Genomic DNA, 14,696 nt, shown 5'->3' on the forward strand with positions numbered 1-14,696 from the left:
ACACTGTAAGGACTATATTTCAGAAAACATTATTTTTTCCTTTTAGGATATTTTAAAGATTTCCAAAGCACTAAGGGTGTAGAAATGGTTAGTTTTAGTTATTCAGTTGTGTCCGACTCTTTATGACCCCATGGACTATAGCTCACCAGACTCGTCTACCTACGGAATCTCAAGGCAAGAATACTGGGGGGGTGGGGGGGGTAGCCCTTCCCTTCTCCAGAGGATCTTCCTGATCCAGGAATAGAACCCAGGTCTCCCAAATTGAGGGCAGGATATGTGGAAGGTGAAGATTTTTCAAGGAACTTCAACTTTTTGAAAATTCTACTTACAGAGGTTACTGATGTGAGAAGTCGCTTAGGAGTAATAGCCTAGAAAAAAGATAACTTAGTATATTTCCTATTTAACATTACGATTCAGAACTTTAACTAAACTTGAGATTCTCCCACACAGAAAATAATTCTTAAATATCAATACATTTTGCCTGAGTTCTTTATTAAGGTTTTTCCCCATACTGTTATTCCTTTTTCATTAAAGTTAAATAAAATTCTTTTAAATGATGATTTAGAAAAAGAACAAAAGAGCAAAGGCTAGGAAGGACAGAAACTAAGGAGTTTCTATTCCACATGCCTACAGCAATCACATCATTCTTAAGTATCGCTTAGAGGAGTTTGTAAGACAAAATTTCAGAGGAAAAGCTTGAGAAAGTTTAAAGAGATTCTCTGGTGGCTCAGTCAGTAGAGAATTTGCCTGCAATGTGGGAGACCTGGGTTCGATCCCAGGGTTGGGAAGATCCCCTGAAGGAGCACATAGCAACCCACTCCAGTATTCTTGCCTGGAGAATTCCATGGACAGAGGAACCTGGCTGGCTGCAGTCCATGAGGTCACAAAGAGTCAGACACAACTGAGCGACTAGGCACAGCACATTATAAAGTTAGTTGTCAAGTAGATACAGAGAAAATAGAATTTCTAGCCTGAGTGTATCAGTAGTTTATAATTAGGGTTATGGTCACTCACTGTAAGTTTACTCTCAGTATTCATATCTAATAAATGCAGTAACTAGAAATCTGAGGCATAAAAATGACCCAAGAGCCTGATAATTCTTTAAAACTATACATAATTTTAAACTGACATTATGTCTTATACTCCTGATTATATTTTTACTGGGTTTCTTTCATTCTCACCTTTGACTTGTATGCTTTTTTCTTCTTATCAGGGCCTGAGGGATCTTTCCTTTGTACCTACATACAAATTAAAGAAGAATTTAACTTAAAATCTGATTCTTTTAAGAAAAACACACCATTAGTAATTTTAGAAAGCTGTAACTGCTTACCAAGCTGTAAACTTCAATATTTATTTCAAAGTCATTGGACACATCTTGCCTGGAAAAATAAAAATATCAAATTATGCCATTAAAAATGATGCCATAAATACTGTTACAGGACTGAGAGTAAAGGAATTCTCTATATTTTAAAACTAAAGACAACAGTTACAAATTATTAATATAAAAATTGGTAAAAACAATTTTTTCCCTATAAGTCAAACATTTTCTTCAGTTTTTACAACTCAAGATCTTAAATAATAAAAATAACTTTTTTTCTAAACTAGATTTTGACTCTACTATCCAAATAAATATGTAACACTAAATACAAATGTCTTACACAGAGACTGAGTGTTAAGTACATTCATAAATTTAAAGCATATATTAAAAAATTGTGGTCCAGATTTTGTGTGTGTGTGTGTATAGTAAATATATATGTTAAAACACTTCAAAATATCAATAGATATTTTGATCAATACCTATAGACACATGGAAGAAACATGCTATTCAATGGAAGACTGAAAACATAAGAGTTAAATCAACAAATTGAAAAATGAGATATTTGTCCATATAAAAATAACATACATATTACATTTCAAAGATTATGAATTCTACCTGTATGCTTAGACTATATTCTATTAAAAGAAAAACATGTTTCAACCACCAAAAGCCTAATTTACTTACAGAGTAAATGTAGTAGTGAATGTTAGAGCGTCACCGTTAAGAGAATTTGAAGTACTTGCTAATGGTGTGGCTACCATATTTTCAGCTCCTGCTTTTAGTATAATTAAGAAATAGTAATTTGCTGCATCTGCAAGAAATAATTACATTACCTAATAAGCACAAGCAGAATCAGATTTAGCTAATCAGCACTCTGGAAGATCAAATGAATAAAGTAATACTGTAACTGATTTATATAAAATTTATTTAAAATTTTCTAAAGTCAACTTTCCAGACACAAAAAGACAAGTCATAAGTGGACAGACATATACCTGGAATAGCATCATCAAGATATCTTCCTATTATGTGAACTGAAAAAACTTCACTATACATTCCTCAATTTCTGCTGACTTTAAATTTTACCTATTGATCTGAAATTCTTCAGCTAATAGTATATATCCCAAAAGGGTATATTCTGGCTTGTTATTTCAAAACTGAAATTAAAATACTCTATTTCTGTGAAAGTTACCACCTTGTCCTCTTTTTCAGATACTGGTGCCATAACCTCCTTTATCCACCTTGTTTAAATATCATTTTAAGTAGAATACATAGCTCAGAAAAGTTTACTTAATTTAGAGGGTTAAACGAAATAAAATTTCAATAAAAGTAACTATATTGTCATGCTCTTAACTCCCACAACCAGTAATTCAGGATTCAAAAAACGGATTTCCATAATGGAGTGAATTTTAAATAGAATAGAGTAAGTAAAATAAGTTATTTTAGATGCCCAATACTTTCCACGAAAAAATTAATGAAAGTGAAATGGTCTGTTGTGTCGGAATAACTCGCCTTGGTAATTTATGTTCAGTATTATGTTTAACAAGCCCTACTTTCAGTTAGAGCCATTTGTGTTATTGTGTAGATCAGTAAGACCATTTATGAAATTTTTCCTTGGTTATTTTTAGATACATATTTACATAAAAGGAACTCAAGGCCTGAGATATATAAGCCTTGCTTCTTTCCAGATGCTCTACTTGTTCCCATTTGCACAATTCCAACCTAGGTGACGTTCATAATTTAACATGTGATCTAGAAGTGACAAAATAAAGATCACCATACCTGGTTTCTGAGCTGTACTGCAGACAAAATCTGCTTTTAGAGGCAAGCGGATTTCTGACAAAGTAACTGATCCTCTGGAAGGGACAAATTCACTTTGGGATATGGGACCAGCCTTATTCTTCCTCTGAGGCCCTTCATTCTTCAATTTATTCAACTCATCAATCAAAAGTGTTCTCTTCTCAGCTGTGTAGAAATATGCAAGTTAATATTTCAAATATTAAAACTGCAATTGTTTCTAAATGAAACCAATGCAAGAAAATGCACTCATGTGGCAACCGTACACAATACCAAAGACAAAATCAATAACTCTTCCTTCATATAAACAGGTGATAGGTAGTTAGGTAAAACCTTGATCACCCATCTGTTCACAAAATGCTCAATACTCCAACTTTTGGTCAGTTTTCTTGTACAGTTAATATCTCCATCCTGTCATCCTTCAACACACATACACAACACAACAAAATTCATATACTTGTTTTTAGCTACACATACAGAGATAGTGTGTATGTGTATAAATATATTCACATATTCATTATCAGCACACTCTACAACATTTCTTCAGATGCACTCCAGATTCTTTCACCCTTTCATGTAAACTATGCCTTATTTTACATGCAAAGTTTTCACAAACCTCATAAAAAAAAAATTAAAAACAGATCGGCTGAAACAGACTATCAAAGAAAGCACTTTCCTAGAATTAGAAATTTCCGAATATACAAGACAAAATGAGCTTTTCCTGGTGTGAAACTGTGTTGGAACTGTTTTGGGTGTACCACACATACTTGCTATTAGAAGAAGTCTTTCTGCCTCAGCTTCTTCCAGTGACCCTTTTCCATGTTCTTCATCAACACAACAGTTAAGAGCCTGGCTAGCCTGATATATCACCGTCTGCTGCAAATTTATTTCATTATTGAGTTCCTAGTGAAACCAATGAAAGGAGAAAAAAAATTCACATTGAATCACAATTTTTACTTTATTTAAGCTTTATTTATAATTTATCCAATTTAGTAATTTCTAAAATCCCCAGAGAGCAAAGTCAAAATGTTAGTTTCACTGTTCAAGTTTCTAGACTATGCACCAAAAACATTTAACATATCTTTTTCATTATGGTTTATCATAGGATATTGACTATAGTTTCCTGTGCTATACGGTATATCATATTGAATATAGTTCTCTATGCTATACCACTCAGGGCTTCCCAGGTGATGCCAGTGGTAAAGAACCAGCCTGCCAATGCAGAAGATATAAGAGATGCGGGTTCAATCCCTGGGTCAGGAAGTTCCTCTGGAGGAGGAAATGGCAACCCACTCCAGTATTCTTGCCTAGAGAACCCCAGGGACAGAGCAGTCTGGTGGACTGTGGTCCATGGGATCACAAAGAGTTGGACGCAAATGAAGCTACTGAGCAAGCACGCAAGCTATACAGTAGGATTTTGCTGTTTATCCATTCTATGCATAATAGTTTGCATATGCTAATCAAATTCCCAATCCATTCCTCCCCTATGCCCCTCTCCCTTGGCAACCACAAGTCTGTTCTCTATATCTTTGAGTCAGTTTCTTCTTCATAGGTAAGTTCATTTGTGTATGACAAACATTCTTAAAAGTAAATATTTCAGTAATATCAAACAAGCTTCCAACTTTTCTAGTAAAGAGGACTTTTCTCAAACTGAATTCAGGACTGAGTTCCTGAGGCCCTGCAAGTCAGACACTATCCTAGTCACTCTGGATACAGAGATGAATAAGACTGGGTTCTTGTCCTCAAGAAGCTCACAGTCTCAAGGTGTTAACATTCCAAATCCCCTTTCCAGTGAAGTACATACCTGCATCTTCTGTTTGATGTTAACCTGACAAGGAAAACCATTCTTTTTTTCTTCCAATTTTGAAGTAACATCTTCCTTCCGGACAATCACTTGCTTTATCGAAGGACGGTCCGTTTCTTTGACTCTTTGAGATCTATATGCATCGATGCTTCAGGAAATAAGTTATACTCTATTAAAAATCCAGCAACACACTAAGCACTATGCTTTATTGAACATATCAGCAGAGTCTGATATTGCAAAGTATCAGCAGAACACTTCACTAGAATGGAAAAGGCCACTGGGTGAAAGAAGGTGACCAAAGCTATTTCAAAGTTTTATGATTAACATTAATTACATTATAATTATAAATAACAAAACTTCTTATTTTAACCTAAACAATGACCCTTAGTAACTAAATGCCTTCCAAGATATTCTCACCTATAAGGAAGATCATGATCTTCAGAACCAATGCTATCACCAGACTCGGCTCGAGGGACACGTGTTCTTTGGAATTTTCCTGGCTTTGGACTTTCATCACTGATGCTAGTGTCTTTCACTTCCCATCTAGGTGAAGAAACTAAATTCTGCAGGAAGGCACATCAGATATTAGATTTTATGGATGACATTGATTCTAAATGAGAAATCTGAGGAATTGAATGCCTTCCCTACTACTAGAAAATAAATATCCAAAAAGTTGACCGATTCATCATAAAAACAAGACAAACTACATCCCTAAAAAGTATATGAATAAAAATTCAAAGACAGCTGAAGCCTACACTTGTAATTCTTTTTTAAAAAATATTTCTAATTGAATCAGTTTCCAAAAAAGCTCAGTTATTCAGTTCAGAGTGATAGTTAATAAATGTTAGTTATCTGTCTTGTGCTAAATACTGATGTTCTAATATGATTTAATATGCACTTCAACTCCACGATGGAGGTACTGTTTTTAACCTAATTTAACATTTAATTGTGGCAAAAAGGTTAAATAACCTGACCAGTAAACACCAGTACATGGCAGAGCCAGGATGTGAGCCCAAGTATTTGGCTTTTTAAGCCATGTTACAGTTTGGATTTCATCTGATGCCAACAGGAAACCAATGAAGAGTTTTAAGCTCTCTTCTAAGAGAATTAACATCAAGTTTGCAAAATATCCCTGGCTATAGCATACCAAATCCCCAAGAACCAACTAAAACAAAAAGAGATCCTAATTCTAGTTAGTTTCTTTATGTCCTAGGCCTAATTACATTTAGTCCTGTCTTACCTCTGGACTTACCACACCAACTGTTTGTGCTAATGGAGCAAGCAAAGACATGGAGGAAATATTCAGTGCATCTTCCTGTTCTTCGCAGCTTTCTGCATCTGCTTGATCCATCTCCTCTCGGTTCTTTACCACATCTAGTTCACCTTCCTCTAGGACATCACTGAAGATGTCATTAATTACTTTTGAACTATTGATATCATCATCATCATCCACGCTCATCTCAATTTCACGTACCACTTCTGAAAAATATTTCAATAGGTGAATACTGTGATTCAGACCTTTAAGAATTAAAGGAATGACAGAGAAGACTTAATATTCACATGCTCACTCAATAAATAGAAAAAAAAAAAAAAAGCCCTAAGAAAATGTACCTCCTACAGAAACAAAACAAAAAGAATACTGCTATAATGTTCCAATAACATTTTCTAAGTAATGAAGGTAGGAACGATCAAAAGCTGATACAGTGCTTTAGGTTTAAGAATATTAAGGACTCAAACTGCAAGATAATAGCCAAAAGCTTCAGATTTACAAAAAATACCCTTTCAAATAATTCTCTTTCTCTTGCTGAGAACTGTCTTTTCACACTGTAGTCAATAACAGGACAATAATAACATCACAAATAAGGGCAGGGTTCACAAATAAACTTCAAGGGCACTGACTTCTTCCAACTGTACATGCAGAGTGTGGAAGGGTAGCACATTTCCTTTCCCTGTGAAAGGAAGTGGCAGCCTTAATCACATTTTCACAGGGCACGGGACCTAAAAATAACTGTTAACAGTACCGTATTTTGCAAAAGCAAGAATATTTCCTATTTTTTAAAAAAAAAGGGTATTATAAAATCACAAGACATTTTGAAATAGAGAACTCTACATATTTGAATATGAGAATACTAATCTTCCTAGCACATCCAGAGTTAATAAGAAACAAAGAATGAAAACCAACCAATCTGCTGTTCAACCTTTGGGTCTGATGTCACTTTTAAGGATTTGTCCTCTTCTAAAAACAGTGTTATTTTCAAAGGGCTAGACTTTGTCATTTCACGTTCAGTAAAATCTAAAAAAAAATAGGAAAAACAATTCAAATATATATAAAAATTTAGAATTGTTCAGTAAAAGTCTCTTAATGCAATTCCTATCAAAATCCCAAAAGTGATTTTTGGAGAAACAGAAAGTCTGTCCTAAAATTCGTATGGAACTTCAAGAACCTCTGAATATCTAAAACAATTTGAAAGAGAATAAAGTTAAAAGACTGACATTTCCTCATTTCAAAATATATTATAAAGCTATAATAATCAATACAGTATGGTACCAATATAAAGACAGACATATAGACAAATGGAAAAGAATAGAGAGCCCAAAAATAAAACTCCAAATATATGGTCAAAGCTGCCATGTTAATTCAATGGAGAAAGGACAAATGTTAGAAAAAATGGATAGCTGCACGCAAGGAATTAAGTTAGACTTTTATGTGATGCCACATACAAAAGTCAACTCAAAACAGATTAAAGACCTAATAAAACTCAAAACTACAAAACTCCCAGAAGAAAACAGAGAGAAAGCTTTATGACACTGGATTTGGTGATTTCCTGTGTATAACACAAAAAGCACAGACAACAGAAGCAAAAATAGACAAATGGGACTATACCAAATTGAAAAACTTATGTGGCAAGCAGGGCACAGTTGGCGTAGGGATAAAGAGGTACAAACAACTATGTATAAAATAAGTAAGTTACAAGGATATATTGTCCAACATATGGAACAATATTTTATAATAACTCAAATGGAGTATAAACTATAAAAAAGTTTGATCATTGTACATCTGAAATTAAGATAATATTGTAAATCAACTATGCATCAATTAAAAGAATGTTTATATATCAAAGAACACAGTCAACAGAGTGAAAAACCAACCTACTGAATGCAAGAAAATATCTGCAAATCATATATCTAAGAAGTTAGTATTAAGAATATAAAAAGAACTACAACTCAATAACAAAAAATCAACCTGATTAAAAAAATGGGCAGAGGATATGAACAGACATTTCTCCAAAGATGATATACGAATGGCTAACAAGCATGTGAAAAGATGCTCAACATCACCAATCATAGGAGAAATGCAAATCAAAATCACAATGAGCTAACAACTCATACCTATTAGGATGGCTACTATCAAGAACACACACAAAAAATCAAGTATTGACGAGAGTGAGGAGAAATTGGAACCCTCATGCACTGCTGATGACACTGTGTGACCAGTATGTAATAATGTAACCAATATGGAAACCAGTGTAATAGTTCCTCAAAAATATTAAAAATAGAACTACTATATGATCAAGCAATTCCACTTCAGGGTATATAGCCAAAAGAACTGAAAGCAGGGTCTCAAAGAGATATTTGCACACCCATATTCATAACACCACTACCTACAATAGCTAAGAAGTAGAAACAACCCACATGTCCATCAATGGATAAGAGATAAACAAAATATGGTATATATACACAAGAAAATATTATTCAGCCTTAAAAAGGAAAGTAATCAAGTCACACACTTGGCATGTGACATGTCAACATGGATGAACCCTGGGATATTATGTTAAATTAAATATGCCAGTCACAAAAATACAGATACCGTATGACTGCACTTATATGAGCTATCTAAGGTAGTCAAATTGACAGAAACAGAAATTAGAATGCTGGTGACCAAAGGCTGAAGAGGGGGAAAGGGGAGTTGTTGTTTAATGGATATAGTTTTAGTTTTGTCTGATGAAAGTTCCTCAACACTGTGAATATACTTAATGCTACTGAACTGCACACTTAAAAACTGTTAAGATGGTGAATTTCAGTAATATGTTTTTCACCACAATTTAAAAAAAAATTGTCTGTTATATTAAATGTCACTACCTACAAAGTACCTTATTTATTTTAAACAGCTACATAATACTCAATTACATGGATTTAGCACACTTTATTTACAGTCTTCTACTGAAGAGCATTTAAGTTATTTAAATCTTACCACTATTGCAAATGATGCAATGATTAATAAATTTGTACATACATCCATTGAATACTAGTTCTAAGAATTCAACATAGAGAAACACTTGCAAAGAAGTTGAATCAAGGCGTATACACACTTTACAATTCAATGGATATTACTGAGTTTTTCTCCAAAAAATAGTTATAGTAAATTTATACTCTCATTAAGAGTATGAGTTCTCACTTTGGAAAGAGAACTAAGAAAGAAGCATATAGCATGGCTAGAAACGAAAAAATTAATTTGTCTTTTTACACTAGAACAGCATTCCTGCTGTTTCCAAAATTATGGTAGACTGAAATCGACATTTTAACTGAAATAGAAATAGAAAATGTTTACCTGAAGGTTCTCTACTAGAAGGGTTTGCTGGTGTCTGATTTTCTGTCACCTTTTCTCTTACTGTAAGTGATGGGGTACTTGGATCAATTTGTTTTTTGAGGGGAGTGCTCTGACAGTGAATTTCCTGCAAAAAGCAAACGAAGATGTAAATGTTATTTCTCAAAACTATAAATCTTGTCTTTTTATATGTTATCAAATGAAACAAATAAGAGTCATTGTTAGAAATAAACTTCCCCAGAACAAAACAGAAAATGAATGTTGAAAGGGTCCAGCCATGTTTAGAACACTAGTTCACGTTCCTGATAATTCACAGTATATAAAATCTTTTTTTAGAAACCACTAGGCAAGAGAGAATGAAAATTCACATCAGAGTTCAGCTTTAGATAAACCAATTCAAGTGAAAGCCAAATAAGAGGAAAAAATAATTAAGTCTCCTCAAAAAGAACAAAACAAACACAAGCTAAAACTATACGCCACTTCCACATCCCTTTCCAGCCACCATATCCTTGCTCCCTCCCCGTTAGAGCCAAACTTCTGGGACTGCCTACACTAATGGACTCTACTCTTCACCCACTGCCTGCCTCCTACCCTCACCACTTCACCAAAAGGTTCTGCCAAGTCACAACAAGCTCCTTACTGTGATCTCGGTTCAGTCCACATGTACAACAAACATGTGACAATACTGACCACTCCTTCCTTCTGAAAGTCTCCTTCTTCCCTTGGCTTTAGATACATCACACTCAACTGCTTTTTCCTCCCATCACTTAGGCTGCTTTTTCTATGGGTACCACAGATGAATTCTGAAGTGGGAAGACCCTTGAACTCTCCCAATACTGTGTTCAGAATTTTCTTCACATGCATATGTACAACTGCCTAGGGAAGGATTCAACAGGTTTATCAGGAATCATTTAACACAAAAACTTTAAAGAACTGTTGCTCTATATTTTAGAGAAAGAGAAGGAAAACCATGAGACTGTAACATACTGGCAACCAAGTGAAGAAGGTGCTTCAGACAAAAGGGAGTGATTCATAACGTCAACTGCTGCTAACAGGTCAAGTTAAACACTAGAAAAGTGATTACTGAAGATCAATGGTGAATTTGATAAAGGTAGTGACAAGAGCATGAGTGGAGAGATCAAGAGAGAAGGCAGAGAAAAACTGGAAGATACAAGTAGAGACACTCCTTTGGAAGAGTCTGGATGAAAAGGAGGCAAAGAAAGGGAGGGGAATAGATTAAAAAAGTTGCTTTTGTTATGATCATGGCATCTGGTCCCATCACTTCATGGCAAATAAATGCAGAAAAAATGGAAGTAGTGGCAGATTTTATTTCCGTGGGCTCTAAAACCCCTGTGGATGGTGACTGCAGCCATGAAATTAAAAGACGTTTGCTCCTTGGAAGAAAAACTATGACAAGTCTAGAGAGCATATTAAAAAGCAGAGACATTACTTTGCCGACAAAGGCCTGTCCAGTCAAAGCTATGGTTTTCCCAGCTTGCTCTTTGAAGAAAAACTATGACAAACCTAGACAGCATATTACAAAGCAGAGACATCTCTTTGCCGACAAAGGTCCATATAGTCAAAGCTATGGTTTTCCCAGTAGTCATGTACAGATGTGAGAGCTGGATGATAAAGAAGGTTGAGCGCCGAAGAACCAACGTTTTTGAACTGTGGTGCTGTACAAGACTCTCGAGAGTCCCTTGGAGAGCAAGGAGCTCAAACCAGTCAATACTAAAGGAAATCAACTCTAAATATCCTTTAGAAGGACTGATGCTGAAGCTCCAATACTATGGCCACCTGATGCAAAGTGCTGATTCATTGGAAAAGACCCTGATGCTGGGAAAGACTGAGCACAGGAGAAGGGGACGTCAGAGGATGAGATGACTGGATGACATCACCGACTCAATGGACGACCGAACTGCAAATGCTAGTGGGAAGGATGAGCCCATTCATTTCTTCCTCCTAAAGGAAATCAGTCCCGCATATTCATTGGAAGGACTGATGCTGAAGCTGAAACTTTGGCCACCTGATGCGAAGAACTGACTCATTTGAAAAGACCCCGATGCTGGGAAAGATTGAAGGCAGGAAGAGAAGGGGACAACAGAGGATGAGATGGTTGGATGGCATCACTGACTCAATAGACATGAGTCTGAGTAAGCTCCAGGAGTTGTTGACGGACAGGGAAGCCTTGGGTGCTGCAGTCCAAGGGGCTGCAAAGAGTCGGCATGACTGAGCGACTGCACTGAACTAAACTTCTTCCAAAGACAAATTTTCTGAGTTCCTACTATGCGCCAAGCCCTAAGAATATAGATAGAATGTGGCTCTCATACAGTGCTGGAAAGCAGAGTTAAAACACTTATAGGAAAATAAATATTCTAGTGAACAGGATGACATGGACCCAAACAAAGAGGGAGGGGAACTGGGAAAAAGACCAAGTAAAAATTTCCAAAGGTAATTAAAGTCTGACCTATTCTTAATGAAGCAGTTCATCACAGAGATACTTCACCCAGAGAGACTAGCAAAGTGAACACAAAGAGATCTGAAAACACGGGAACATTCAAGAAACTGCAAACAGTCTGCATGACAGGACTGAAGCACACATGCAGAGGAGCAGTGAAGAGAAGTCAGATTTCTGAATGACTCTAGATACCACGTCAGGCACTTTAGACATTTTTCTGATGATGACTATGGGAAGCTCTCCAGGATTTTAAGCAAAGGAATACACGCTTATCTGCCTCTTAGAAATATTTTTCTGGCAGCAGTGGGTTAGCAGTGGACTAGAGAGTAGCCAGATTAAAAGCAAGGTGCTCATGCAAGGGTATAGTAATGAGTAAGGCAATGGCAGAGGAAAATATAGAGGACAAGGCAGCCTGGCAACATATTTAGAAAACATACCACTAGATGTGTATGTATTTATGCATAATATGTGCTAGAGGCCAGTGGGAAGAAAGACACTAACAAAAGGAAGGAGCCAAGGAAGAACTACCAGATTGTTTTAGATGAGGAAGTAAACAATAAAGCCGTAAGTGAAGACAGAGACTACATGGGGAAGATACTCCAGCGAAGAGAGCTCTTCCAGTCAACCAAAGCTCGACTAGAGCTCAGGAGAGGGGTGAGGGCAGCACAGCCAAGCATTATAAGCATTTCTGTGATTGGCTGAAGCTAGATATGAGGATGGGAAAGAGATGTTCCAGGACAAGTGAGACAAAAAAAAAAAAGATCAAGATCAGAAGCATGATTGGGAAGCATGATTTGTTAAGCAAGGGAACTGGCAAAAAATAAAATCAAATAGATCCTTCTCAAAGAATATGGTTAAATGTATTATTCTATTTCTACTGGTACCCATGTTAAATGTAACTCTATTATTTTCAGCTTAAAAATGTAACCTAACACAGGGAAATTAAGATGTACAAACTTTCAGTTACAAAATAAATGAGTCACAGGGATGAAATGTATAGCACGGGGAATACAGTCAATAATAATGTAATATCTTTGTTTGGTGACAAAGAGTAACTAGACTTATCATAATGACCATTTTGTAATCTATAGAAATAACAAATCACTATATTGTGTGGGAACTAGCATAGTGCTGTAGGTCAATTATACTTCAGAAACCAAACAAATTCATAGAAAAAAAATCAGCTTTGTGGTTACCAGAGGAGGTGGGAGGGAGATGTGGAATTAGGTGAAGGTGGTCAAAAGGTACAAACTTCCAGTTATAAGACAAATGAGTACTAGAGATATAATGTACAACATGATTAACATAATTAACACTACTGTTAAATTAAATATGAAAGAGTAAATCCTAAGAGTTCACATCACAAGGAAAATATGTTTTTTTCTCTTTCTTTAATTTTATATCTATGAGATGACGGAGATTCACTAAATTTATTGTGATCATCATTTCATAATGTAAGTCATTATGCTGAATACCTTAAACTTATACAGTGCTGTATGTCAATCATATTTTGATAAAATTATAAGTAATATATATACATATATACATCTCCTAACATAGTATTTTTGTACACAATAGGCATGTAGATGAAATAGAAGAGAGTTTAACACAGTAGGAATTTTGTTGAGGGCTTATCAATGAAATTATACTATGAGAAGTAGTATGGGTAAGAGGCTTCCCAAGTGGCACTGATGGTAAAGAACCTGCCTGCCAATGCAGGAGACATAGAGACGCGGGTTCAATCCCTGGGTCAGGAAGAGCCCCTGGAGGAGGGCATGGCAACCCACTCCAGTATTCTTGCCTGGAGAATCCCACGGACAGAGGAGCCTGGTGGGCTACAGTTCACGGGCTCACAAAGAGTCGGATACGACTGAAGCGACTTAGCACATAGAACAATATGAGCAAAAAGATATCTAGGAGGCATTTGGTGACTAAAAGGTCACCAAATAAATGTATAAATGTATACATAGTATAAATGTATGATAATTTGAGGAGAGATATATAATCATTAATGATAAAAGTAGATTCTGAGAAACATTTGAAAATCAACATCTAAATAGAATGTTAAAAGGAATCTGAAATCAGTTGAATGACGAGAATTCTTTTTAAATTTGATTTTAAGTAGGTCATCATAAACATGGTTAGCTGCTGCTGTTGCTGCTAAGTCGCTTCAGTCATGTCCAACTCTGTGCAACCCCACAGATGGCAGCCCACCAGGCTCCCTGGTCCCTGAGATTCTCCAGGCAAGAACACTGGAGTGGGCTGCCATTTCCTCCTCCAATGCATGAAAGTGAAAAGTGAAACTGAAGTCGCTCAGCCGTGTCCGACTCTTCGGGACCCCATGGACTGCAGCCTACCAGGCTCCTCCGCCCATGGGACTTTCCAGGCAAGAGTACTGGAGTGGGTTGCCATTGCCTTCTCCGAAACATGGTTAGAAGTTCCATTAAACGGCAAAATATCACAAGAGAAAAGCCGAGTTGGTATGAACATTTAAAGAGTTTATGAACAGAAAGTGGCATAGTTAATCAGAATAAGAAAGTGTATAGAGAATTGTTCTACAATACAGAACTACAAGTTAAATCCCAGTTCTTGTTTATGTTACCTGTTTGGTTTCTAGTTGTTTGTTTTTTGAGTTTTCGCCTTTTTCTGCACTCCATAAATTGCCCTTGTCAAATCGGCTACGAAGACATGCTAGTTCTTTTTGACGTTCCTAAAA

The 14,696-nt window shown here is 35.9% G+C and overlaps 1 protein-coding gene across 6 annotated transcripts in view; it reads right to left on the reverse strand.

Annotated features, from left to right (window-relative positions):
• Positions 1-14,696, reverse strand: part of ANLN (anillin actin binding protein) — a 54,400-nt gene that overhangs the window by 22,251 nt on the left and 17,453 nt on the right. For 2 of the 6 annotated variants that reach the window (XM_043872507.1, XM_043872504.1), the window contains exons 7-18: positions 14,583-14,690; positions 9,526-9,649; positions 7,099-7,209; positions 6,157-6,395; positions 5,334-5,479; positions 4,917-5,064; positions 3,880-4,015; positions 3,098-3,280; positions 2,003-2,129; positions 1,331-1,379; positions 1,182-1,238; positions 330-368 (exon numbers count right to left, since the gene is read on the reverse strand). In XM_043872507.1, coding sequence (XP_043728442.1) covers positions 330-368; positions 1,182-1,238; positions 1,331-1,379; positions 2,003-2,129; positions 3,098-3,280; positions 3,880-4,015; positions 4,917-5,064; positions 5,334-5,479; positions 6,157-6,395; positions 7,099-7,209; positions 9,526-9,649; positions 14,583-14,690 — 1,467 coding nt within the window. The remainder of the gene's footprint in view (positions 1-329; positions 369-1,181; positions 1,239-1,330; positions 1,380-2,002; positions 2,130-3,097; positions 3,281-3,879; positions 4,016-4,916; positions 5,065-5,333; positions 5,480-6,156; positions 6,396-7,098; positions 7,210-9,525; positions 9,650-14,582; positions 14,691-14,696) is intronic. The other 4 variants (XM_043872508.1, XM_043872506.1, XM_043872505.1 and 1 more) reach the window with 3 other exon arrangements.

This window comes from Cervus elaphus, chromosome 18, assembly GCF_910594005.1.
Source record: "Cervus elaphus chromosome 18, mCerEla1.1, whole genome shotgun sequence".
Classification (NCBI taxonomy): domain Eukaryota; kingdom Metazoa; phylum Chordata; class Mammalia; order Artiodactyla; family Cervidae; genus Cervus; species Cervus elaphus.